The sequence below is a fragment of the Mobula birostris genome, chromosome 6, assembly GCF_030028105.1.
Source record: "Mobula birostris isolate sMobBir1 chromosome 6, sMobBir1.hap1, whole genome shotgun sequence".
NCBI lineage: Eukaryota > Metazoa > Chordata > Chondrichthyes > Myliobatiformes > Myliobatidae > Mobula > Mobula birostris.
Genome location: NC_092375.1, coordinates 144428681 through 144456529, shown reverse-complemented (window position 1 = coordinate 144456529; position 27849 = coordinate 144428681). Strand labels below are relative to the sequence as shown.

The following is a 27849-nucleotide window of genomic DNA, read 5'->3' as shown; positions in this document are numbered from 1 at the left end:
AAATTGAATATCATGTAAGTAGCAACAAAGTGATTGTAGAGTTTGTGTAACTCAAGAAATTGGCCTGATGACTAGGTTGGCTGAAATAAATGTAAATACTTAAGAGCACATCTGCATGCTACTGACTGATATTTTTATATACTGTATTTGCAGAATTAATTGAGAATTTCAAGGACAGAAACACTATACTTTTAATTTTATTGATTTTAATATGATATTCAGTATTCATGTTTATTTATTTAATCCCTTATTTTAACCCAATTAGCTATATTGTTAATCCTGGATAAAATATACCTAATTATTCATTAGTTCTCAGTTACAGATTTACCTCTTTTAATTACCCTGCTTATGTTAGCATTAAAGGTGATCCTTGTGTGCTTTGAACATCATTTGGGCAGCCAGTGGTACAAGCTCAGTTTGCAAGTTAAGGAAATGGCACTACGGAAAGTTGGAGGTCTTGCCATGTGGGATTTCATAGACTTTATAGTGAGAACAAGAATCCCTATCTTTATTCTGCTGCGTCCTTTTATACAGTGCAAGGTAAATAAAACTTCCTCTGGTTTTGCTTTTCAGTTTTGAATTAGTGATAATTGACTTATATCTTCGTATTTTCTGACCTTCTGTAGGCCTGAAGTTTTTTTTTGAATTTGAAGAAGTCTCTCAGTCCTAACTTTCCACTCTGACTCATTTACATATTGCTGAATGTAATTAGTCATGTAAAATACAATTGCTGTTTTAATTTTGATTTTGTATTGTTCCTTTGTATAAGTGAAAATGGTAAGTTAGTGGTTCAATTAAAGCAGCTGAAAATAGATGCTTATAATCAAAATATTAATCTACCACTTAAGTAACATGATTTTAAGTTATTATCGTACACTCAGTGGCTACTTTATTAGGTACCCCTGTACGCCTGCTTACTACTGATCTTATCAGCCAATCATGTTGACAGCAACTCAATGCATAAAAGCACACAGACATGGTCAAGGGGTTCAGTTGTTGTTTAAACCAAACATCAGAATGGGGAAGAAATGTGATCTAACTGATCATGGATTGGTTGTTGGTACCAGATAGGGTGATTTGAGTATCTCAGAAACTGCACAATGGTCACAATGGAGAGTTTACAGAGAATGGTGCGAAAAACAAATAAACATCCACTGAGCTGCATTACTATAGGTGAAAGCGCCTTGTTAAAGAGGGAAGTGGCCAGACTGGTAAATTAACAGGAAGGCGACAGTAACTCAAATAATCACGTGTTACAGCGGTGGTGTGCAGTGGAGCATCTTTAAGCAAACAACACGTCAAACTTTGAAGTGAATGGGCTACGGCAGCAGAAGATCACAAACATACACTCAGTGGCCACGTTGTTAGTTACAGGAGATACCTAACAAAGTGTCCTCTGAGTTTATAGTTTTATTTGTCTTCTAAAAGTATATTTTTATTATGTTGGAGAACATTTGTTATGGTGTCACAGAGCACAGAATCAGAACCTTCGGCCAACCACGTGCGTACCAAACATCATGTACCCATCCTTATTAATTCCATTTACAGCTACTGATTGGTATCCTTCTGTGCCTTGGCCATTCAAGTGCTCAACTGGATGATTTTTAAATGTTGGGGCGGCTCGGTGGTGTATTGGTTGGTGCAATGGCTTTACAGCACCAGTGATCACTGATCAGGGTTCAGTTCCCTCCGCTGTCTGTATAAAGTTTGGGTGTTCTCACCACGAGTTTATTCTGGGTCCTGCAGATTTGTATGGCTAGGGTTAGTGAGTTGTGGTCATGCTATGTTGGTCCCAGAAGTGTGATGACACTTGTGGGCTACCCCCAGCACATCGCAGAAAGAATGACACAAATGGCATTTGAATGTCTTGATGCTTCAGTGTGGCATGTGACAAGTAAACTCGTCTTTAATCTCTATCTCTATAGTACCCACCTCCTGCTTTGAGTAATGTGTTCCAGATCCAACCACCCGCATGGTGAAAAATGCCTTCCTCTCTTTGCCCTCTGATACCTTCACTGTATTAATTAAATTCTCAGTCAATTGAAACAAAAAATCATATTTAACAGTTATCATGATTTATTTTGATTGCCACTCACCCCAAAAGATTGAATTTGATTTTTAAGGCCTCCCTGATGGCTTAGAAATTAATTCCATTTTAGGGAAATTGCCAGTGGTAATTAACTTACGCTTGGCAAATAGCCAATTAGGCTGCTAGGCTTGCTCCTAGCACAAAAGACTGCAATAAATCAAATTATTGTGAACTCAGTCGTGTTGCTGCCAATTTTGACCAAAGAAGCCTTTGCAAATCTTGGTATTTTCCTTTGTCACTTAAAGAGAATTAAATTGACCATTAACCAGATCATCTTCTGATAGTTGATTCAAACTCAGTCAGCTATTTGGTCCTTCAATTCCATGATGCATATCTGTTTCAAGTACTACATCTACCCTTATCTAGCATCTAAAATTCTTGGCTCTTCCTGTTACTATTCGCTAGACTGCTTCTGCTTTTGGATGTCTTGATGTGTAATTGAATAAGCTTTGCTCCAGGCTAACAACATTATAAGTTTCAAATGTAACTAAAAGCTCTTGAAAGCCTGTCTATCCTCAACATTATTGGTTCCTAATTTTAGTGTAACATATGGTGAAAGCTTGGTCTATTTGTTTAATGAGGGATGTCTCAAAAGATTGATTTCTCTAGACAAATCAGCAGGTACAATTACTACACTACTCATTTCCAACTGGGCTAACTGTCAGATGGTTAAACCTAAATTATGCTGTCCTTTACAAGAAACATAGTAACACAGACAAAATGCTGGAAGAACTCAGCAGGATAGGCAGCTTCCATCAAGGGGAATAAACAGTTAATATTTGAGGCCGAGATCTTTCATTGAGACTGGAGAAGGATGGGGGCAAAGGATAAAGGGTCTCAACTTGAAATGTTGACGGTTCATTTCCATGCATAGATGCTGCCTGGCCTCCGGTTCCTCTGGTGCTTTGTGTGTGTTGCTCAAGATTTCCAGCATCTGCAGAATCTTTTGTCAAGTAAAAATTAAAGGCAAGATCAACTCTTGCTCTTCAGTTAGTTGCTAGCTGCAGAGATTTGTGGAAGTACATTAGCTGTATCTGTCAACAGTACTGATATCCTAAGAGGGAATGGAAAAGATGAAGAGGAATGGTATTTAAATAGGGGTGAAATCAAAATAAGGGCAATTTATAATTGCTCATTTTCTTTGGGATTCTTTTAGCTGCTAAGTCAACCAGCAGAAAATCATGAGGAAGTAACTGCTCGGCATCACATTATAGACCAGTTGGAGCGCCGATTTATTCCAAGGCCACTCAGCAAGAGCTCACTTGTCGCTGAGTTTAACAGTGAATTAAAAATCTTGAAGGAGGCGGTACACAGTGGATCAGGTAATGGTAACCCAAGCACACAAATTTTGTTCCTTGTAAATTACTGCATTTCAGGGATAAAATTAATGGTTTATTTAGAACTCTTTGACCTTAGATGTAAATCAGGAAGGGTTTATTATGTATCAAACAACTGATCAACGTTCCAGTCACCATGATGTGCACTTTCATTACTCTCCCACTTGTTGCTTCGCTGCTTTGAAGTCATGATTACTAATCACTGACAAGGTGAATAAAATTGACTTGAAAACCTGTCTGACTGCATTTGCGATACAGTGGTTTGATATGTGAACCCCTTAAAAGATGCTTGTGTGGTGAAGATTTCAATGTAATTCTGTTGAATAGTAGATGTGTGTGAATGCATTGGTAGATCATTAAGACTGTGTAAGGGAGCTAAGGTGGGTAATAAATGTGGCTTATGCTTACAGGTAATAGTTCTGAAGTAACATTTGGACAAGGTCCCTGGTTACAAGTCTTGCTGAATTGTCTTAAGCAATGGCTTCATCTCCTGGTGTATTTACAGTTTGTGCATTGAGCTTAGCTGGCATATCATTTCATTCCATATCCATGCACCCACTGGATTTCAGGAGACTGTATCCTTTTGTAGGGAGCTTAAGATAGAGGAAACCTTAGGAAACAATGATCATAATATAATTCATCCTGCAGTTTGAGAGGGAGAAGATAAAGTCAGATGTTTTATTATTACAATGCAGTAAAGGGAATTGCAGAAGCATGAGAGGAACTGGCTAAAGTTGATTAGAAGGGGACACAAGCAGGGATGAAGGACGAGCAATGTCCAGAGTTTCTGGGGACTATTTGGAAGGTGCAATATAGATGCATCCCAAAGAATCAGTGGTATTCTAAAGGGAGGATGAGGCAACTATGGCTGACAAAGGAAGTCAAAGACAACACAGAAGGAAAAGAGAGGACATATAATAAAGCAAAAATTAATGGGAAGTTGGAGGATTGGGAAGCTTTTAAAAACTAACAGAAGGCAACTGAAAAGCTATAAGGAGAGGAATGATTAAGTACCAAGGGAACCTAGCCAATAAAATTAAAGAGGATACCAAAAGATTTTATCAAATATATAAAGAGTAAAAGAGAGGTGAGAGTGGATATCATACTGCTGAAAAATGTTGCTGGAGAAGTAATAAGGAGAGACAAAGAAATGGCAGATGAACTTCATAAGTTTTTGCATCAGTCTTCACTGTGGAAGAGAGTAGCAGTATACTGGAAATTCGAGAGTGTCATGGGGCAGAAGTGAATGTTGCTGCTGTTACTAATGAGAGGGTGCTTAGAAGATAAAAGATCTGAAGGCAGATAAATATCTGGACCAGATGGACTACACCCTGTGGTTCTGAAAGATGTAGTTGAAGACATTGTCAAGGCATTAATAATGATCTTTCAAGAATCACTAGATTCTGGAATTGTTCCAGAAGACTGAAAAATTGCAAATGTCACTCCACTCTTGAAGAAGTGAGGGAGGCAGAAAAAAATGAAATTATAGGCCTGTTTGCTTGAATTCAGTAGTTGTGAAGATGTTGGAGTCCATTATTAAGGATGAAGTTTTGGAGTACTTGGAGGCGCATGATAAACAGGCTGAACTCAGCAAGGTTTCCTTAAGGAAAATCTTGTCTGACTAATCTCTTGGAGTTATTTGAGGAAATAACAGACAAGGTAGACAAAAGAGAGTCAGTGGATGTTGTTGACATGGATTTTCAGAAGGCCTTTGAAAAGGTGCTACACATGAGGTTGTTCAGCAAGATAAGAGCCCATGGCTTTACAGGAAAGATACTAGCGTGGATTGAAGATTGGCTGACTGGCAGAAAGCAAAGAGTGAGAATAAAGAGGACTTTTCTGGTTGGTTGCCAATGACTAGTGGTGTTCCGCAGCAGTTGGTGTTGGGACTGCTTCTTGTCACATTATATGTGAATGATTTGGATGATAGAATTGAAGGCTTTGTGGCCAAGTTTCTGGACATAACGAATATAAGTGGAGGGGCAAGTAGTTTTTAAGAAGCAGGGAGGGTGCAGAAGGACTTAGATTGGGAGAAGGGGTAGATAGAATATAGTGTAGGGAAGTGCAGGGTTATGCACTTTGGTAGAAAGAATAAAGGTGTAGAATATTTTCTAAACGGGGTGCAAATTTAAAAATCAGAGGTGCAAAGGGACTTGGGTGTTCCTGTGTGGGATTCCCTAAAGGTTGATTTGCAGACTGAGTTGATGGTATGGAAGGCAAATGCAATGACAGCATTCATTTCGAGAGGACTAGTATATAAGAACAAGGATGTAATGCCGAGGCTTTATAAGGCATTGGTCAGCCCACACATGTGAGCGGTTTTGGGACTCTTATCTAAGAAATGGTGTTCTGACAATGAAGTGGATCCGGAGGAAGTTCATGAAAACGATTCTGGGAAAGAAAGGGTTAGTGTATGAGGAACACTTGATGGCACTGGGCCTGTACTAATTTGAGTTCAGAAGAATGAGGAGGGATCTCATGAAACCTATCAAATATTGAAATTTCTGGATAGAGTGGATGTGGGAGGACGTTTCCTATAGTCGGTGATTTGAGGTCCAGAGGAACACCCATTTAGAACAGACATGAGGAGGAATTTCTTTAGCCAGAGGCTAGTGAATGTGTGGAATTCATTGAGTATATTTAAACTAGAACAGTAGTTTCTTGATAAATCAGATTATGGGGAGAAGGGAGGAGAATGTGGTTAAGAGGGATAATAAATTAGCCATGGCGGAACAGACAATGGGCCAAATGGCCTAATTCTGTTCCTGTGTACTATGGTCTTATATTTTCCCTGCAGATTTTAATATATATTGAATTATCCCATTTCAACCATTAACGCGCTCTTTGACCACTATCCACAAGGGGTATTTTGGAGTAGATTATATAGTAGATTAGGCTTTGCAGCTTAATGCCTGCATTAATCAAAAACATTTTTCAAAAGAAACAATTTTCCTAACATTTGCAGCAAGACTGCAGAATTGTCCATATGTCTCGTTTGTTGCTCTGTGTTGGTGTAAATCATTTTCGTAATGGAAGTCAATAAAACTAAGGATTAGTGACAATGCCATCCACACAATGGAAAGGAAAATTAACACAATACTGTTAAAATGACATAAATATCAGAATGTAACCTATGTTTCTATATGACAGTAACTATTACACATTCAGATTTAAACATTAATTTATTAAAAAAATTGAATTATGCTTCAGCTTTACCAAGTCTACTTCTGTAATTCCTAGTATTAGTGGCATGTGAATGTAGCTTAGGGACTCAGTTGTATCACTATCTCTTTGCATGTACTGTTCCTTTAAGATACATATTTATTTTTTCTTCATTTTGTCAAATTTCATTGCCTTACGAATTGCACACCATTGTGCATCTTCTGCATTGAGCGCTAGATAGTCCAGTCACAGACTTCTGCTCAACTGCTGTCTGTGTACTTTCTGATTAGGTGGTGAGTGAAATGAACTCTCCTTGGGTAGTTTCTAACTGCTTAGCACAGAACTAAATAAACTTGCCCAACTGTAATAAGCAGTAACACAGCCTTAAAATTCGGACTCAAATCTCGTTTGAGCTCCTACTACTTTTCTTTGGCAGCCTTGGCAGAAACACCTAGTCCTGCTCTCAGATTAAAAACTGGCAAAAATTTCACATTTTCCACTACCCTTTACAAAAAAAGATTTGCATTTTATTGATATTTTCAGCTGATTACAATTTTTTTGTGCAAGACTCCTGTTGCTGCTTGCAGTTGATGAAAGTACTAAGACTCTAATCAGAAACTTGCAGTGCCATACTTGTCTCTCATAACTTGTTCATTATATCTTTGCAGCATACCAAGGCAAACCTTCCATCAGCACTGTGGGAACTTCCACATCAGCTTACCGCTTGAGTCTGGCCACCATGTCTCGTTCAAACACGGGGACAGGCACTGTGTGGGAGCAGGATAGCCAACCTTCTCATCAGGCCTCTCAGGACACACTAAGCAGGACTGATGAGGAGGATGGTGAAAGTGAGCATTTGTCATTAACAGAGCTTCAGTTTAACTTGCATGTTAATTGCTTTTAACAGACTGCACAATTTATTCCTCATTTGCATTTTTTTCCCATTTCAACAAGCGTAAATTAGGGCTCCGAAAAATAGCATGAGCTGCAATTTCTATATTTGATACATATAAGTTGGATTGTCTTTGAATGGTGCATGTTGGAATGTTGAATGCACCGCTTTAATTTAAAAATATTTCCATTTTTAAAATTATTTGCAATAAAAATTATTAAAGCCTCACATTTACACAGGCAATTTTAATTCAAATTAATTCATCGACATGCACATACAGAGCATGATGATTAATATAACATTTTAACTTTAATAATTTTTAATTTGGGACATATTTGGCGTTTGTCAAAAAATGTTTTCTGCTTTTTGATTGAAACAAAGCTTTCCTGCTTTACTTTTTCCTGCTTTTTTTAATCATATGATATTGGGCCACAATGATTAGGTTTGTCCAGGTGGATCCTGCCAATGTAGTTAATTAAAAATATTACAACTAGAGTTGTGACACTTAATGGCAATGGAGGATGGGGCTGCCTGCCTGCTGTAGGCATCTTCTCACTCCAACTCTAATCTTACTAACACACCCCCCACCCAACCTTTCACTGTTTCATCTGCAATGGAGTATTAATCATGCGTATTACAGATAGAAACATAGAAAACCTATAGCACAATACAGGCCCTTTGACCCACAAAGCTGTGCCGGACATGTCCTTACCTTAGAAATTACTTAGGGTTACCCATAGCCCTCTATTTTTCTGAGCTCCATGTACTTGTCCAGGAGCCTCTTAAAAAATCTCCAGTGCAACATAGCCTGTTTTGTAATTTTGCTTTGAGAAAATCTATCCTAGCATCACTAGGCTAGTGGATGAAAAAGATGGGGATTTTTTTCTCTTGATTGGTGCTGAGAGGGTTTGTCAGTTCCTTGTTAGAAGGGCATCAGAGTTAAAATAGTCCAGAATACTCATAAAAGTTTACTGGCAGCCTAAAAAGGTAAATCAACAACTAATTCATAATTGCTGGGTGATCTTTGAAATTGTTCTGCTCACTGGTCTATGCTCTCATGTTCCACAATTTGCTGGATGAGTTTATCACATAGAACAATGGCTTGAGCTGCTCAGTTTCATAAAACACGCACTGCATCATCCTTTCAGTGTTTTAATTACCATTTTAAATACTCTGGCACAAGAAATATTGCTTTCAATTATGGACAATTAGATGACTATTCTACCAGTAAAGCGATTTCCTCAAATACCAGGGATTCTATTATAAAAAAGGAAGAATTATCAAGTGTAGCCTGGTTTGAAATATGGATGTTCAACCTGCTTGATATGCATTATACAGTAAAAGAGGTTTCTATTTGTAATGCATGTATTTTCTTTAGAGTATCATTAACATCTTTGCATCCAATTTTAAATTAGTAGTGACCCATAAGCAGCTTGTGATGGCCAGCTAAATTGTAGTTAGTATTTGTTAAAGGATCAGATTTTGCCAGTAAGTTGAATGAACTTGGATACGTTTCCAAATCTGCACGTATTGTTCATTTCTTTTCATATTTACTTACAACACAAAAGGAGTCTGTGCCAGGTCTTGGTGCAGTCCATTACCCACTCATTTTCCTGTAACCTGTTTTCACACATCCACCTAGACTAGGATAATCTGCAGTGCAATTAGCCTACCAAACAGCAAGTCTTTGATATGGGGGTTGCTAGGATGTGGAGAGTTGTCAAGGAATGCAGAGCATCCAGGGAAAACCGATGCGCTTCCTGGGAATACCAGCAACTGCACAGACAGCATCCGAGGTCAGCATTGAATTGGAGTGGTAGGGATGTGAGATAGCTGTACCACATGCAGTGCCACTGAGCTGTTCACCACCACTTAACTCTCACTCTGCCATCCATCATCACTTTTTCTCCTCATTAGACAGCAGAATAAGCACGAGACAGAAAGTGGTTCCAGGTGTTGGGTGTAGCTATATACACAAGTACAGCCTGTAATCCTTTTCCTAGCTTTCTCTCTATCTCCAGCTCTGGCGGCATCATCCCAACAATATAACTAAAGGGATAAAGTATATCAAATATATCTTGTCAATATTTATTTCTAAGATCACACAGGCAAAAAAAGTATTTGGTTACAATCTACATCCTGATGAGTTGAGTTGACTAATAAAACTGATTTCATTGTTGGATGCAGAGTTGCAAGAATAAAGATATGTGATAAACCCTTCCGGGTAAGTAGGAAGTGATGTAACTAAAACCAAATATGGGAAGGAGAAATGAATATTAATGAATGAGAATGGCTAACTGAAGGAACTTTCTCACAGAGCTTAAACAGTTCATGTGGATTCTGAGTTAATGTTCCCTGTTCCCACCGTAGACGAATTGTCAATCATTCATGCTGAAAGAATTTAAACTTTTATTACTTATCAAGTATAATTGTGCAGGAGGGAACTTAATTCTGACATTCTGACATTTATCAGCTTATTGGATCATCTAATTCTTCACTTTTAGAATATTTATATGAAAAAAAATCTTGTAACTATGCTTTGCAACTTCTAAATCCTCACTCTAAAACAATTTAAACTGCTTTTATTAGGAGTTCCATCATGCTCCATGTCAGCTTTATCATTTTAATCGCTGTCATAGGGGCATCATAACACTGCTATTAATTTGGAAAAGTGTTTAAATAGTTTTTTTTTCCTTTTTGCCTTGCAGACGACACTGTAAGCATGCCTAGTGTGGTTAGCGAACAAGAAGCATATCTGGCCAGCAGCATTCAAGGCCGCCGTCGATTTTCCAGCCACATCTCTACCATGTCTACTCCTCAGTCCGATTCAGGCACTAGAATTTTGCCCTGCCACAGGTAATATACCAAGTAATTTTCTGCTCCATGCCATATAAAACACAAATTTCTATAAATTATTAAGCTTAATTGCTCCCTCTATAAGATTTGGAATTTTTACTATGGTGATCCAGTATGGGGATATCATTGCTTAAATATTTTCTGTCAAGTTTTCCTTCATCTCTGGAAATGTTGTTTTGCCACTTATCAATGTTAAGCAATATCAACTAAATAATTCATGCACTTTATTTCTGAAAGATGTAGAATTGATCATGAGACAGTTAATGCCAATTACAATATATCTGATAGGATTAGACACAAGCATTGCGTATTTTACTTTCACCTATTATGAATATACTTTATTTCTTACATGCTTCTTGCTTTCTGCAGCTACAGTCCAGATACCTTTTCCAGATTACCAACTTCTTTTGACTTATGACAGTGCTAGAGAATGTAGAATAATCTGGGGACCACACAGAATGTTATTCCCACCTATATTGCTCATTTACAATTGATATAGCGTAGTATAAGAACTGATAACACAATCTAAAGTTGACTGATTAAAAATTAACCTGATGTTTTGTACTTAGTTGGATTGTGGCTGGAACTGTGCCTATACCATATAACTTGCTTTGTCAGTTTGCTCTGTTGTTCTTTTGGTATATGATTTTACTTGCATCTTAAAATTTACATGCATATTATCAATATTTGGAACAAATATTACAATTTCTGTGATATACTTACAAATTATATGCAAAATTACACAATGGAAATTGTGACGTGTTGAAACACCACATTTTCAAACTGTTGTTTTAATCTTCTGAAGGCCATAAATTGAGAAAAAAAAATTGGTAAAACAAGTCACTCTGTTTTGTTAGAATTCACTACCTCTGTATAACAATGCCATTAAATGCTAACAAATGTAGGCGGCCATTCCAAGAACTTCAGCTTAGGAACCACAATATTCTTCACCATAATTTCTTCTATAATTTACTTATGTTAACCTGCCGTTGTTGTACTTTATTGCAAATTAATCAGTACCATGATTGAAATGAACAGTATTCCCTTACTGAAGGGCTTGGAGGTAATTTCCTGCAATCACCTGCAGTAGTACTGGAACTGCTCTGGCTACCCATTTTCTCCTTCAACCTCGCAAATATCGTTATGTTGCTTGAACGTGTCAGAAATCTGATTAAAAGGCGGACAATGCTTGGATAATCATATTCATTTTCAATTTGTTTATCAGTAGTATAATTAGCAAAATCACTATTAATAAATTAAGATAAAGAAATAGTGGCAAGAAATAAATTATTTTACATTTCTTGTTTCTATGATTAATTAAAATTGAGTACAGACGTTCTTGAAAGAAGATGATGTTATTGTCAACATTTACATTTAGATTGCTTTCTTAAATTGCACTCTAGTAATCTCTACTATGTAATGTACTCTGAAAACAAAAACAGCATCTTGGTTCTGAAAACATTTTAAACATTTGTTTTGAAGTGTTATTTTCTGCACTATGACTATCCCTTTTAATCACAGAGGTTTCTGGACAGGTGCAGCACATTCAAGTATGTCAATTGCTTGTTTAAACTAGCTACTAAATGACAATCAGAATTAATATGAATTACCTCACCCAATGTCACTGATGCCAGCTCCACGCAGGATTGTTCTTGTGGTTTACAATTTCATGATTTATTTATTTGCTGGAAAAAAAATGCAAAGTTTTGAATTTGTAGAATACCTGATGTCCTAAATATATACTATATATTCTGAAGATAGTAATAAATAACATTTTATTTTCAGGTATAATAAATCTTTGATGTTATAAAACAGATTTATGCCTTTCTCAGCTGTCTATTTTTGCTGTAAGAGGAGCTCCGACATTGATTTGTTTTTGTGGACAATATTACTGTGTGAAATCTATTGAGTTTTTCAAGTGTTTTGAACATTAATTTGATCTTCTAGTCCCTAAACCTGTATAAAGTTATATTAATTTTTTGTAGTGTATATTAGTTACATGCTGTTGAAGAGCATGTAAATTTGTGAATTGCCCTGTTTGTGGACAAGGCATGCATAATTTCCTTAAATACTCATCTCCCTGCTCTGCAGTGAACCTAATGTCCTCGATGAATCCCAGGGGCTGGCTGCTGAGATTAACCTTTCTAGGTACAGTGTAATGTTGTATTTATGTCATATATGTGCGGCAATCCTAAAAAAAACAATTTCCTTGTCATTTAACAAGTCTTGTTATTTAGTTATCATTTAACCTTTTTCCCTTAAAAAACATACTTCCATTCACCTGTCTTTAATCTCATAAATTTTTGTGTTTATTTTTTTTGCCTGTGGAACTGTGATATAATTAAAAATCAGATCTCCTGTGAAGATTCCCAATGCACTGATTTACAAACTCATGGTCTCATAGTGTTCATTAATGCACATGTCCCACTTTTGTAAATAATCAAGTCTTTGATGGAAAATTGGATGGCAAAGGTGGAAATGTGGCTTAACACAATTACTAAGAAATAGGAAACAGTAGAAGGCCTCTTTTTGATGACTTATCTCTGTCCACTGAAATGTATTTATCCTAATAGATTTAAATCCAATCATAAAAGGCAAAAGCTGAAATGGACCTAAGGTGGCAAAGATACAAGAAATTAAGGGGACAGGATATTTGACTAATAGGATCACTTGGCTATGAGCCGACATGGGTCACATGAGCCACATGAGCCAAGTGGTCTCTTTCTGTGTCATTATATGACCTGAGAACTTTTAGTGAAATCTCTGCACATAATTTACTGAGAAACATTTTCACTCTTTAAGCTGAATATATCTGTCTCAGTCTCTGTCATTATATTAGATTTAGTAATGGAAAGCCGGATATAATGTATGTGATCATTGCATTATTGATTTAAAAATTAATGCTCCCATTGTGTGCATGTTTCCCCGCAAGTTGTGAAAGTGACACTGAATAAAGGTGAAGGATGTAAAATGTGAAAGATCTATAGTAGATTAATTGCCTTCCAATCTGATTTTCACACCAGTATACTGTAGTCTCTATTCTAGACATTTTTCTACTCTAGTGTTATTGTTAACACATTTATCTAAGGATCTGATCATTTTTCCCTGTTAACTTTTACTTAATTAACTCAATTACCCCGTGCTATTTCAATGGATACAGTGAAGGGCAATTACATGAAAACATTTTATTCTGTTATTCCTCCCTACTAAATATCCAGACCTCATGTCACAGTCTATCACATATCATCTATTAGCATAGCTCTATCTATTACCCAACAGTTCTAATAGCCTTAAGAACGTAACATCACAGGATCGTCTAGCATGGAGGCAGGTCCTTTCTCCACAGCTTGTCTGTGCCGATTGCCAAGTCGGTCTATGCAAATCCCATTTGCCCGTATTGGCTTGAATCCCTCAATGCTTTTCCTAAACAAGTAAATGTCATAATTGTATCTGCCAACACCACCACCTCTACCAGACAATCACTACCCTCTGTGTGACTGTGCCTTAGATCTCCTTCACCTTAAGTCTGTGCCCCCTGGTTCTAGATCTCAGAAGAAAGGTTCTGGCCATGCCCATCACTTCTGTAAACCTTCATTAGATCAAGCCTCACCCGCCTACCTTCCGTTTGAGAATGTGTGAGCTCAGTTTTAGTTTGACTGTGATCTTATTTACAAAAGTAAAAAAAAATTACTGCTCATCTAATCGGCCCAACAGATGCAGACATAATAATGTGGGTGATTTCTTTGGGACAACTGTGTGTAGAATCAGTACCAGTAGATGCTTTCATATACAGCTATGTAAACTGGACAATATGGACAATTTTCAATTTAGCAGTTCTTGAAATTGTAATTATATCGAGTAAACTAGAATTTTGATGCCCCTTTTATTCTTTATTGTTGCATAATATTTGAAATAATACTCCACCATTGCCAGACATATTTTTGTGAATCAGCAAATCTTTGTGATCTCAGTAGTTTTTGCTTCTGTTTTAGCAATTTTACCTTCTGAGTGAAATTATATTCAGCTCAGCTGTTTGCATGTGGGAAGAAATTTATTTAGACTGAAAAACTAATATTCTTTTGGCAAAATGAAAATATTGCTTATTTTAGTATTATTTACACAGGATTTCATCATTTTAGTAAAATCCTCATCTTGCTAATTGTTGGACTTAGCTAAGACCAGAAGTAAGTAATTAGGAAAGAATTTTATTAAATTACTAGCTGTAAAATGTTTTAAGTCTTAAGTGCATGAAAATTTCAATTAAAACATTTCAGATGCACAAAATACAATCCTGAAATTACTTATTGTCCTGTAAATTAAGCTTTAATTGAGTGACTTTAATTTATAAACAATGTACTTGCATGAATTAAAAGGAATATTTGAGATTTTCCCAGTCAATTGGTCTTTAGGACTATCTATAAGCTAAGCTATAGCACTGACATCATTGTTAGATTAGAACTGCTTGTCACAAAAACATGAAGCAAGAACTGCAAACATGAGGAAATCTGCAGATGCTGGAATTTCAAGCAACACATAAAAGTTGCTGGTGAACGCAGCAGGCCAGGCAGCATCTCTAAGAAGAGGTACAGTCGACGTTTCGGGCCAAGACCCTTTGTCAGGGCTAACTGAAAAAAGAGATAGTAAGAGAATTGAGAGGGGGAGGGGAAGATCTGAAATGATAGGAGAAGACAGGAGGGGGAGGGATGGAGCCAAGAGCTGGACCGGTGATTGGCAAAAGGAATATGAGAGGATCATGGGACAGGAGGCCTAGGGAGAAAGAAAGGGGGAGGGGGGCAGCCCAGAGGATGGGCAGGGAGTATAGTGAGAGGGACAGAGGGAGAAAAAGGAGAGAGAGAAAAAGAATGTGTAAATAAATAGCGGAAGTTAGAGAAGTCAATGTTCATGCCATCAGGTTGGAGGCTACCCAGACGGAATATAAGGTGTTGTTCCTCCAACCTGAGTGTGGCTTCATCTTTACAGTAGAGGAGGCCATGGATAGACATATCAGAATGGGAATGGGACGTGGAATTAAAATGTGTGGCCACTGGGAGATCCTGCTTTCTCTGCCGGACAGAGCGTAGGTGTTCAGCAAAACGATCTCTCAGTCTGCATCGGGTCTCGCCAATATATAGAAGACCGCATCGGGAGCACCGGACGCAGTATATCACCCCAGCCGACTCACAGGTGAAGTGTCGCCTCACCTGGAAGGACTGTCTGGGGCTCTGTATGGTAGTGAGGGAGGAAGTGTAAAGGCATGTCTGTCCACGGCCTCCTCTACTGTAAAGATGAAGCCACACTCAGGTTGGAGGAACAACACCTTATATTCCGTCTGGGTAGCCTCCAACCTGATGGCATGAACATTGACTGTCAAGCCTCCGCTAATGCCCCACCTCCCCCTTGTACCCTATCCATTATTTATTTATTTATATACATACATTCTTTTTCTCTCTCTCCTTTTTCTCCCTCTGTCCCTCTCACTATACTCCCTGCCCATCCTCTGGGCTTCCCCCCTCCCCCTTTTCTTTCTCCCTAGGCCTCCTGTCCCATGATCCTCTCATATCCCTTCTGCCAATCACCGGTCCAGCTCTTGGCTCCATCCCTCCCCCTCCTGTCTTCTCCGGTCATTTCAGATCTCCCCCTCCCCCTTCCACTTTCAAATCTCTTACTATCTCTTTTTTCAGTTAGTCCTGACGAAGGATCTTGGCCCGAAACGTCGACTGTACCTCTTCCTAGAGATGCTCCCTGGCCTGCTGCGTTCACCAGCAACTTTTATGTGTGAAGCAAGAACTGCTATACCTTTTATTGAATAACTAAGACTTGTAATCTAATTTGTGTTTAATACGCTCATCAGGGTTGCGAGTGTACAAAGTGAACCTGGTCAGCAGAATCTTCTTATCCAACAACCTTTGGGAAGAAAGAGAGGTCTAAGACAGGTGAGGGTGAATTATGAGCTTTCAGAGTAATGCAGAAAGCTCAAGAATTAAGCTATGAATGTTATTTTGAAACGGATAGGGTGAAAAAGTTGCTTTAATATTCTGACATTCCTTAAAACAAACACATGTATTTGTGCTGATCAGCATCTTGGCTCCCGGTCTGTGGCTTTATTTATAATGTGTAGTTACATTTTGTGCCGCGTGTAGATCAACAATAGACAGGCTAAAACACCGGCAGGGTTTGTCAGGCCAGGCCTCTGTAAAACTCCACCTCACTTGTCAATGATTAGTGCAGACAGGGCACACTTATGCTCATGATTTGTAATGTTGGTACCTCTAGATAATTGAAATGTGTATCGCTGGAGACGCTTGTTGGCTGTGGCCTTCCTTACGGTGCATTTGGGGTCGGAACCACATTTTAATCTACGTCATAAATACGCACTCAGCCAAGGTTTTCCTCCCCTGTGCCCTCAGAGGAAGTGAAGTGTATATTGAAGAATAATCTTTCAGCCTGCTCTACCCACTTAAAATTACATCAGTATCTTCATCCTCCACGATTAATTCAAAGCTTGGCATTGTATTCCTTCCCTGACCCCGGAGGCCTACTTGTGGCTGCAGCTTCCCTGAACGCCTCTTTTACTGTTGAATCCAGCACTTGCACCAGAGTGCATTTCACTTCCAGAATTCTAGAGAGTTGGTTCCCTCAGGGTTAGTAGCACTTAACCATGTGACATCAGTGCAAATGTGTGTGGGAGAAACAGTTTGTGGAACGCAAGGAGAATTTCAAGTTGCTCTTCCAGAAAGCTAATTGCATTGGAGCAGGAGTGCTAAAAAAAAATAAAATTCATTAATGGTTGCATTGCAGAAGGACATTTCATTTCTGTGTTAAAGTTCAATATATACTAAAAGTAGCCCCTTTCCAAAGTTTGTCTAAGGAACTGTTTTGCTCTATAGATTTCTGAATAGCAATAGAAGTTGCTAAAGATCTTAAGATCTTTTTAAATAAAAGATGTAGGGGATTCACGTGATTGTTTAGAATCTTGTTGCACATTAGGATTCCGTTTAAATACATTATAGGGGCACAGAGTTGTGAGTTGTTCCCACACAATGGATTCTCAGTGCCACATTTGTCAACTGAAAAATGTAAACCGTTTGTGATCTTGACGATATCCTGGCCGTTAGCCGAAAATCTTCTTGACAAAGTAAATAAAACAACTGACAGCAGTGTCAGATGGGATTCAGATTGCATTACTTGTGTAAAATCACTGGCCATAGAATTAAAGCACAGGTGACAAGCCAGATTAATAGTAAGTTATTATTTGCGCTTGGCAGAATGGAGTTTGATTTGTGCATGCTTACCCCTCCATAGAGCTATCCCCCTTTAGTGACATGACACTGCATTGGAAGAGTGAGATCAATCATTGCGTAAAATGGGCCCCATGAGAGTTGGAGTACTCACAACTGGGTTTCAGAGTCTACTCCAGAATCATATTACAAATACCACATTGAAATCCTGTTTTAGTGGGAAAGGCAACAAAGGTTAGGACAAAAGAATACTTATTTAAGTTGAATTAAAGTAATTATTGGAACATACAGTATGTTACATTTAGACTCAGTTTATTGGCACCAGGAAGTTTAAAGATGAAAAACATGTTCTAACACTGATGAGTTTCACACCGCTAAACTGAAATATAATTCCTAACAAGTCGTAGGTAAGAAATTAAAATAAGTGTTTGGGGAAAAAAGACTGGCGTGTAAAACTCACAGTCAAATTGATGAATGTTCCTTGTAGCCTCGGCGTGCTCTCCTCTCTCGGCCCAAGTTACAGACCGATGTAAGAGGACGACAGGGGGCACGGTTGTCCACTACCAGACGAGGCATCCAGCCAAAAGCTAAACCTCTTGGTAAGACTCAAAAATTTGTTTTCATTATTCCAAGCTTTACCTAATAACTAAGTATGTTTAGAAACTGGAATTGTAGAAAGTATTGTATGCAAATGCAAATAACTTGAAACATACATTTATGTAGTATAGGTGGGGTGCACAGGAAGGGGTGAGGGTAAGGCACTGGCATCATATTGTGTCCCTGTCCTCCCCAGAATCATCAGGAACATAAGAATGTGAACATTTGGGCAGGTATGGGTTTAATTTATGTGTGTCTCACAAGACCCTTCAAAAGAGGTCAAAACTAAATTTCTATGTAATATGCTTATACAAAAGTGATGCATACAAGTACTAAGTTAAATAAAAGACACACATAAAGTTGAGGCTTTATACGGCATTGGTCAGACTGCACTTGGGAGTATTGTGAGCATTTCTGGGCCCCTTATATAAAAAAGGGTGTGCTGTCATCGGACAGACTCCAGAGGAAGTTCACAAGAATGTAAGGGTTATCGTATGAGAAGCTTTTGATGACGCTGGGCCTGTACTGATTGGAGTTTAGAAGAATGAGGGTGGAGCTCAATGAAACCTATTGAATATTGAAAGGCCTAGATAGAGGGGTGTAGAGAGGATGTATCCTACAGTGGGTGTGTCTAAGACCAGAGGGCACAGCCTCAAAATAGAAGAGCGTCACTTTAAAGCAGAGATGAGGAAGAATTTCTTTAGAGGCTAGTGAATGTGTGGAATTCATTGCCACAGATCGCTGTGGAGGCCAAGTCATTGGGTATATTTAAAGAAGAGGTTGATGGGTTCTTGTTTAATAAGGGCATCAAACAAGGCAGGAGAATGGAGTTGAGAGGGATAATAAATCAGCCATGATAGAATGGCAGAGCAGACTCGATGGGCTGAGCAGCCTAATTCTACCCCTATGTCTTATGGTCTTATAATTAAAACCCCATTAAAAATAGGATTCCAGTGAGATTGTATACTGTAGTTCTAATCATGAAATGGTGTAATTCCCCATAGTTCTTTTATAACATGGTCACAATTTTTGGCAGTTATTATACCTAAGGTGAGTGTTTTCTGTACTTTAGTTTGGATTGTAATTGACAGGAATCAGTGTTAGTATTTACTCCACAAACATTACACTATTTTTCAGCAACACACATCAAAGTTGCTGGTGAACGCAGCAGGCCAGGCAGCATCTCTAGGAAGAGGTACAGTCGACGTTTCAGGCTGAGAACCTTCGTCAGGACTAACTGAAGGAAGAGTTAGTAAGAGATTTGGGAGGGGGAGGGGGAGATCCAAAATGATAGGAGAAGACAGGAGGGGGAGGGATGGAGCCAAGAGCTGGACAGGTGATTGGCAAAGGGGATATGAGAGGATCATGGGACAGGAGGCCCGGGGAGAAAGACAAGGCGGGGGGGGGAACCCAGAGGACGGGCAAGGGGTATAGTCAGAGGGACAGAGGGAGAAAAAGGACAGTGAGAGAAAGAATGTGTGTATAAAAATAAATAACGGATGGGGTATGAGGGGGAGGTGGGGCATTACCGGAAGTTAGAGAAGTCGATGTTCATGCCATCAGGTTGGAAGCTACCCAGACGGAATATAAGGTGTTGTTCCTCCAACCTGAGTGTGGCTTCATCTTTACAGTAGAGGAGGCCGTGGATAGACATGTCAGAATGGGAATGGGATTGGAAATTAAAATGTGTGGCCACTGGGAGATCCTGCTTTCTCTGGCGGACAGAGCGTAGGTGTTCAGCAAAGCGGTCTCCCAGTCTGCGTCAGGTCTCGCCAATATATAGAAGGCCACATCGGGAGCACCGGACGCAGTATATCACCCCAGCCGACTCAACAGGTGAAATGTCGCCTCACCTGGAAGGACTGTCTGGGGCCCTGAATGGTGGTAGGGGAGGAAGTGTAAGGGCATGTGTAGCACTTGTTCCGCTTACAAGGATAAGTGCCAGGAGGGAGATCAGTGGGGAGGGATGGGATACAAGATAAGTGCTATTTTTCAGAATGGTATTTGAATGCTTCTTGGACACAAAGATGGGTGGTCTCCTATATTCTCACCACAATCCATAAATTGAAGTATTTGTCTTTACAGGTATATGGTACATTCTAGTGGCTTTCTAAACTTTGCTATTCCTCATCTAACCTATTGCTGCTTCTTCATATTTATACATGAGCTACCATATAATTAGAATGATATGATTAGCACATTATTTGCATAAAACAGCATTATTTTGTAATGCCACTGACATCTCTGAAGATAACACACTAAACTAGAAATACATGGAATGGTGCAGTGCAGAACAGGCCCTTTGACCCATCATGTCTGTGCTAACCATGATGCCAATCTAAGCTAATCCCATCTGCTTGCACATGGTTCTTATCCCTCTTTTCCCTGTCCATTCGCGTGCCTGTCTCAAAGCTTGTGTGTGCCTATAACTGTATATCTGCTTCTACCACCTACTTAGCAGAGTGTTCCAATCACCCATCACCCTGTGTATTAAAAAAAACATTGCCTTACAAGTCTCCATTAAACTTCCCCATTTCAACCTATATCTATGCTCTCTAGCATTTGACTTCTCCACCCTAGATTAAAGACTGCCTAACCTATCCATGTCTACAGCACCCTTTCTGTTTTTGGCCACTACATTTGGCTTTTGTTATTTGATAGAATAATTTCAGGTCAGTCTGCCTTTGTGTATTTCTTTTGATTAGAGACCATTACAGGGCAAAAGGAGAATTACAGGAACAAGAGGAAGAAATTCAGTCAGACAAAATGGGCAGCAATAAATCACATCATGGTGTCAGAAGCTAACAGCTAATCTTCTAGTTATGTGACAAGATTATCTATCCAGCATATTGAATAAATATGTGTTATGGTTGGTGGATTGACTTTATCATCATCTTTTGGTGTTCAGTGTCAGAATTATTTAGAAAAATAAGCTTACTGTGTTTTACTTGGATTCTGACAGAGCAAAAGAGATCAGTGACCTTCACTGAAATGCAACAGGAGAGCATGGCCACTCAGCAACAAGCAACCATTGTAGAAGGAAAGGAAAGTGCACCAGAGCAAACGGAGGGCAGCGTTCCAGGATCTGCCGCAGAGCCATCTTCAACCCCCACTTCACCTGTTTCAGCAGCACCACTTGCATGCCCTTCAAATCAGGATCCGGGCATGCTCGAGAGCAGCCAGGTAAATATACTTAAAAGGAAGCTAAAAGTTGGGGAAAAAAAATTACCAATAAAATGTCAATGTCGTGCTTTTAAAAAAGAGTCAAATGTTTACTGGCTTCTTCATATGATGATGAAACAAATACATTCATAAGGCATATTTCATGCCATGAGTTTTCAAAGCTTAGTCCCTCGTGCATGAAAGCAACAATACGATTTATACAGCAGATCCTCACAATCAGTATTGTTAGAATTAATCTATCCTGGTGTTTTTGGCTGAATGATGATCATTAATCAGAACATCAGGGGAACTACATCGTTATTAAGAAAACATTTTTTATTCTTAGTAGAAGGCAGATGAGGAACACACACAAAATGCTGGGGGAGCTCAGCAGATCAGGCAGCACCTGTGGAAAGGAATTAACAGTCGATGCTTTGGGCTGAGACCCTTCATCAGGACTGGAAAGGAAGATGAAAGAAGCCAGAATAAGAAGGGGAGAGGGGATAGAGTAAAAACTAGAAGGTGATAAATGAAGTAGCTGAAGGGTCAGCTCTGTGAGTGGGGAAGGGGTATGAAGTGAGGAACAGGATTTCCCAGTGACCAACCATTTAAATTCCACTGCCTATTTCCGTTCCAACATGTCGGTCCATGGCCTCCTGTACTGCCACGATGAGCCAACTCTCAGATTGGAGGAGCAACGCCTCATAATCCATCTGAGTAGCCTCCAACCTGACAGCATGAACATCAATTTCTCTAACTTCTGGTAATTTTTACCCCCTCCACCTCCACCCTTTTTTCCATTCCCCTTTCTGACTCACCTCATACTTCTTCTCCACACCTGCCTCACACCTCCCTCTGGTGCCCCTCCTCCTTCCCTTTCTTCCATGGTCCGTTCTCTCCTATCAGATTCCTTTTATTCAGCCATTACTTTTTCCACCTATGACCTCCCAGCTTTTCACTTCATCCCCCTTCCTCCATCAAGCCACCTGCTCCCTCACCTATTACCCTCTAGTTTATACTCCTTCCCCTCCCCATCTTCTTATTCTGGTCTTCTTCCCCTTTCCATTCCGGTCCTGATGAGGGGTGTCAGCCTGAAATGTTGACTCTTCATTCCTTTCCATACATGCTGCCTGACCTGTCGAGTTCCTCCAGCATTTTGTGTGTGTGTCACTCTGGATTTCAGCATTTGCAGAATCTCGTTTTTAAGAAGGCAGACAAGATCTGGTTAACTTTTTATCTGAATTATCTGCAAAACTTCACACTGAAATCTGCTGGGTTAGTTCAATTAGGCATTTAGATTAGATTAGATTAGATTATGAGGACACGCAGTCCCCTTTTATTGTCATTTAGTAATGCATGCATTTACATGAACTAACTAACCTAAACAGAGGCAAAAAGTGGAGTAACCCATACTCATACTGATTTCGAACTCTGTGACTTATATCCTTTCTAAAATGTGATGGTTATTGATTCTATGAAATGACAGCGTTTAAGCAAAGTCAAGTTGACAATTAGGACATAAATGTTTTCTAATGATATCTAAGCTAATTTATGGAATCATAACTTTAGAAAAACAGAAGCTGTTGAATCCATTGCATGCGTGGGCACCATGGTGGCATAGCAGTCAGCATGACGCTGTTACAGCTCGGTGCATCAGAGTTCAATCTCAGCATCCTCTGCAGGGCGTCTATATGTCCTCCCATGGAATGTGTTTTCTCCGGGTGCTCCAGCTTCCTCCCACAGTCCAGAGACATACTGTCAAGCTAATTGATCATTGGTAAATTGTCCCATGATTAGGTCAGGGTTAAATCGGGGTTGTTGGGGGTTGCTGGGTGGCACGGCATGATAGGCTAGAATGATCTATTCTGCACTGTAGCTCTAAATAAATAAATGCCAATGAGGTGCCAACATACACATATCCTGTTTCTGTTGTCCCATGAACAAGGATGTTCCTCTTTAAAGCTTGCACTTATTTTCTCTGTGATGCACATACGTTTTCTCAAGCTTTGATATCTTTGATGGATTCTCCTTCATTGTTTTTATTCAACAATCCTGTGAATGAGAAATATTTCTCCAAATGAAAGACATTCTCCAAACCTTGTGGTGATCAGGTTTAATTTTTCATGCTAGTGTATTGATGATGGAAAGTGAATTTGTGTTAAGTTTAAATTCACCTTCACAAAATCGTATATTGTTTTGAATTCTATTTGAACTGAAATGAACTCTTTAATCCTATACTTTCTCTAGTTCTTCCAGTGCCAAATTGTAATAGAGTAAGTTAAATGAGGTCTTCTTGAGCTGAAGATGGTGTGGTACGGGATCTGGGGATTCAGGATAAAGAGAAAAATTAAATAAATATGTAATGTTGTTTCACTTTATATAGTTGATGTGGCAGCATGTACTGCTACAAAAGATGGTGTGATATTAATTCTATCTTACATAATCAGTCCACTGTTGCCATAAAATATGTGGAAGTTTGTCGTAAGCTAGAGTCGACCAGGAAACAGGGATGCCAAGCAAACCCTTCAGCACTTTCCTGAGCCTCCAAATTACCTCCGAAGTTTTGTAATGCTACTCGATTTAAGTTGTGAGAGACTTGAATGATTTTTCAATTAGATAGATGATCTTGCTGTGAGTTTACTCAAGGGAAATTGTAGCTGTTGGTAGCAATGTGAAATTTCATTCATTGGTACTTGCATTTTAGATGGTTAAATGACTGTGGACTGATTTGTAGAGCAGCAAATGATCAGAACTGGTCAAGAGAATAAGGCATATGCATCTGCTGCTGTGCTTTGAGAAGATATTAAATATGTGAAAATAGAAAAAAAAGAGACAAAAGAAAAGATCGGGTGATGATTTATTGAACTGATGTTCTAACACAGTGAGAGTGACAATTAGATCCTGTTCAGTGGAATTTAGTTTTTTAAGTTGCAAGTCTCTAAATTAAACTGAGCAGCAGGTAGACACAGGCAAACCAAATGTCTACAGGGAAAGGAAAAAGAGAAGTCAAAGTACAAGAGAGTGAAGTCTGCTCCTGCTAATCCTAAAGTTAAAAGAAGGATTAAGAATTGCATGAGTATATCTTGTCTGCTGCATTCAGCTGAAGAACAGAGTTGTGTAAGGGCCTTGATAGACAGGGAAGAGAATGAACTTTATTCTGGTCATAACTATCTACAAAATTGCTGAAACAATATAAATTTTGGGATATTGTTGGCCATGGAATTATTCAACAATATATTGGAAGTACCTCTCAGGGTTTATTTTAACAATGATAATGTATAAAGACACAGAGTCTGACACATAATGGCAAAACTGTGCACTGTCCTCTCAATACAAAGGCAATATATTCTATAAAACTCTGCACTGCCAATCCATGACTTCTCCTTTAGAACTGTAGAATAAGATGGCCTCTATAAAAAAAACTGTGCATCATTCACAGGGATGATCAACAACAGTGAACGGGCACAATTTGAGTCCAAGTTGCCCAGAGCATTGCTTCAGGAAGGATAAAAGGAATACCACTCCACCCTTGTCCTGTTATAAAACAGTGCTTATATTTTTTTAGGTGAAGCCAGCATTTTCAGAGAGTGCACGTAAAGATCGTAACAAAGAAAACATGGTGCAAATTCAGACAGAGCCACCAGAACAGGTCTCACTTCTTCACAGTGAAGGCATTGGAGGTCTTGAAATAAGCAACTTACCTGAACATCAAGAAACTGCCCTGTACATCAGTGAAGAGGATGGAACAGAAAATCCTCTCCTTTCGAATCCATTAGTTATGTCACATGATGAATCTGGTGAGACTAATGCAAGTACGGATGAATCCCACGTTTAAAACAGTATTCCCCTGGGACGGAGAACTTTTCGTCCTCCTTCATTGTAATTCAAGTTCCATCATTTTTTCAATAAATGTTACAATCAGTAATATGGTTCATGTCGGCTAACTGACTAGTCCTGTGTAAACTGTGTTATTGTCTAGATCTTTTAACAAAGGTATTTATCCCTGATGTTTCAAGATAGCTGGTCAAAGTCAAAAATGTATGTGAAAATATTGTCTGCTGGAAAGCTAATTTGGTGAATTTCATTCTCATAAATTTTATTAGTAGTTTACAGAATTTGTTGATCCAAGGCAACTGCGGAACAATGTGCCATCATGTGACTAGTGCAAGGAACTATTCATTAACATTCCAAAGCTTGGCCGGTGAATTACCAGCCATAAATGTATTGCTTTAATGAAGTCTGATTCGTGATTTGTGTGTCTCAAGTCTTGATGGTCTGTTGTAAAATAGCACCACTGGAAACAAATTATTGCCTTATGAGTTTATTGTACTACAGAAGTGAACTCATTTTATGTGAATCAGCTTATAGAGTCAGATCATGTAATATACAATAAAGCCAAGTTATTTATCTTCCAGATCTAACTTGTCAGGAATTTTGCTATTTCAATCTAATGCCAGTGAGTAGCAGAAACCGTATCTCAGTTTGTTATTTACATTGTAGTTGCTTTCTTTTCCTTTGTAACCCTAGATAAGACCAAACCTTGAATACTTTCGATGATTTGTAATTATGGTGGACATTGAGATGCATATTTCAGTGTTAATGTGACGTGTCTAAAATATTATGGGAGTATTAATCAACAATAGAGTTATTTAGTTCAGTTTGTCATTTACGTGAACTACCTAACCTGAACAGATACAGAAGGTAACGTAACTCCTGTATTGATTTCAGATTCTGTGATTTACATCCTTTCCAAAATGTGATGGTTATTGATTTGGAATTGGTTTATTTAGATAAGCTTTTCTTGCATACTGTTCATACAAATGAAATCATTTACATAGTGTAACCATGCTGCCAGTGTAACCATGAAGGTAGATAAATCACCTGGACCAAATGGTCCACACCCAAGGGTTCTGAAAGTTTGTGGAGGCATTAGTAATGATCTTTCAACAATCAATAGATTCTGGCATGTTTCTGGAGGACTGGAAAATTGAAAATGTTACTCCACTCTTCAAGAAGGAAGAAAGGGGTTTATAGGCCTGTTAGACTGTCATCAAAGCTGGCTGGTGGTGTCATGCCATCCGTGCCAGACTTCAAGGCAGGTGGTCCCGGGTTCAAATCCGGTCTGCTCCTTGCACACTTTCCATCCACACTGAGTTTAGAGTCAAGCTAGCAACTTGGCCTTGTAAAAAAGCCAAAAATGCTAAAGAGATGACAAAGTTGCATCTGATGCACCACAAGGTACGAAAGGAATAGCAATAAAACGTCTGACCTCAGTGGTTGGGAAGATATTAGAGTCAATTATTAAGGTTGTGGTTTTGGAGTACTTGGAGGCACATGATAAAATAGGCCATAGTCAGCATGGTTTCCTTAAGGGAAAATCTTGCCTGATAAATCTGTTGGAAATCTTTGAAGAAATAACAAGCAGGATAGGCAAAGGAGAACTGGAGAATGTTGTGTACTTCAATTTTCAAAGTGCTGCTTAACAAGTTCAGAGCCCATGATGTTACAAGAAAGATACTAGCATGGATAGAGCATTGACTGACTGACAGAAGGCAAAGAGTGGGAATAAAGGGAGCCTTTTCTGTCTGGCTGTCGGTGACTAGTGGTTATCCATAGGGGTCTGTGTTGGGACTAGTTCTTTTTACATTATATGTCAATGATTTGAATGATGGAATTAAAGACTTTGTGGCAAAGTTTGCAGACAATACGAAGATAGGTGTGGGGGGGAGTAGTGTCGAGGAAGCAGGGAGGCTGCAGAAGGACCTGGACAAATTAGGAGGATGGGCAATTAAGTGGGAGATAGAATAGTGTTGGGAAGAATATGTTCATACACTTTGATAGAAGAAATATAAGAGTAGACTATTTACCAAATGGAAGGAAAGTACAAAAATCTGAGGTGGAAACGGACTTAGAAGTCTTTGTGTAGGATTTCCTAAAAGACAATTTTCAGACTGAGTCACTGGTGAGGAAGGCAAATGCAACATTAGCATTCATTTCAAGGGGATTGTTTCTTAGATAAAGGGCCCAAAACTGCTCACAGTTCTCCAACTGAGGCCTCACCAGTGCCTTATAAAGTCTCAACATTACATCCTTGCTTTTTATAGCATGACTAGATCTTTCCCATGCAGGGCAGGCGTATTCGGCAGTGGAGTAGCAAACAGCATGTGCACTGGTTCGCAATGTTTTCGAGCTTGCTCCCCATTTTGTGTTAGTGAGCTTATTCAGGATGTTGTTTTGTGCGCTCACTTTTGCCTTTGTCTTATTGATGTGGTTCTTGAAAGTAAGGCATCTGTCAAGGGTGACTCCTAAGTAGATAGGGTGCTCGCAATGCGTCAGCGTTGCTCCACACCAGGTAGATAGACTAAGGGGAGTCAGTGGATGTCAATCAGTCAATGAGGTAATATCAGTGAAAGTGAGAAAAGGGCAATTATTTTGTTAAGGTTATAGCATAACTCCAGTAGTAACAGGAATTAGAACAGATACAAAGACAAGATGTAGTTAAAAACTGCAGTAGGT

General features: G+C 38.9%; 1 protein-coding gene across 1 annotated transcript in view; it reads left to right on the top strand.

Moving 5' to 3' along the window:
* Window positions 1-25738, top strand: part of LOC140198605 (protein unc-80 homolog) — a 227770-nt gene extending 202032 nt beyond the window's left edge. Inside the window, 8 exon segments of the mRNA XM_072259605.1 lie at window positions 356-540; window positions 3246-3411; window positions 7257-7436; window positions 10189-10336; window positions 16188-16269; window positions 18062-18173; window positions 21134-21354; window positions 24899-25738. Of these exon segments, the coding sequence (XP_072115706.1) occupies window positions 356-540; window positions 3246-3411; window positions 7257-7436; window positions 10189-10336; window positions 16188-16269; window positions 18062-18173; window positions 21134-21354; window positions 24899-25168 (1364 nt within the window). The 3' untranslated portion in view covers window positions 25169-25738.
* The last annotated feature ends 2111 nt before the right edge of the window (window positions 25739-27849 follow it).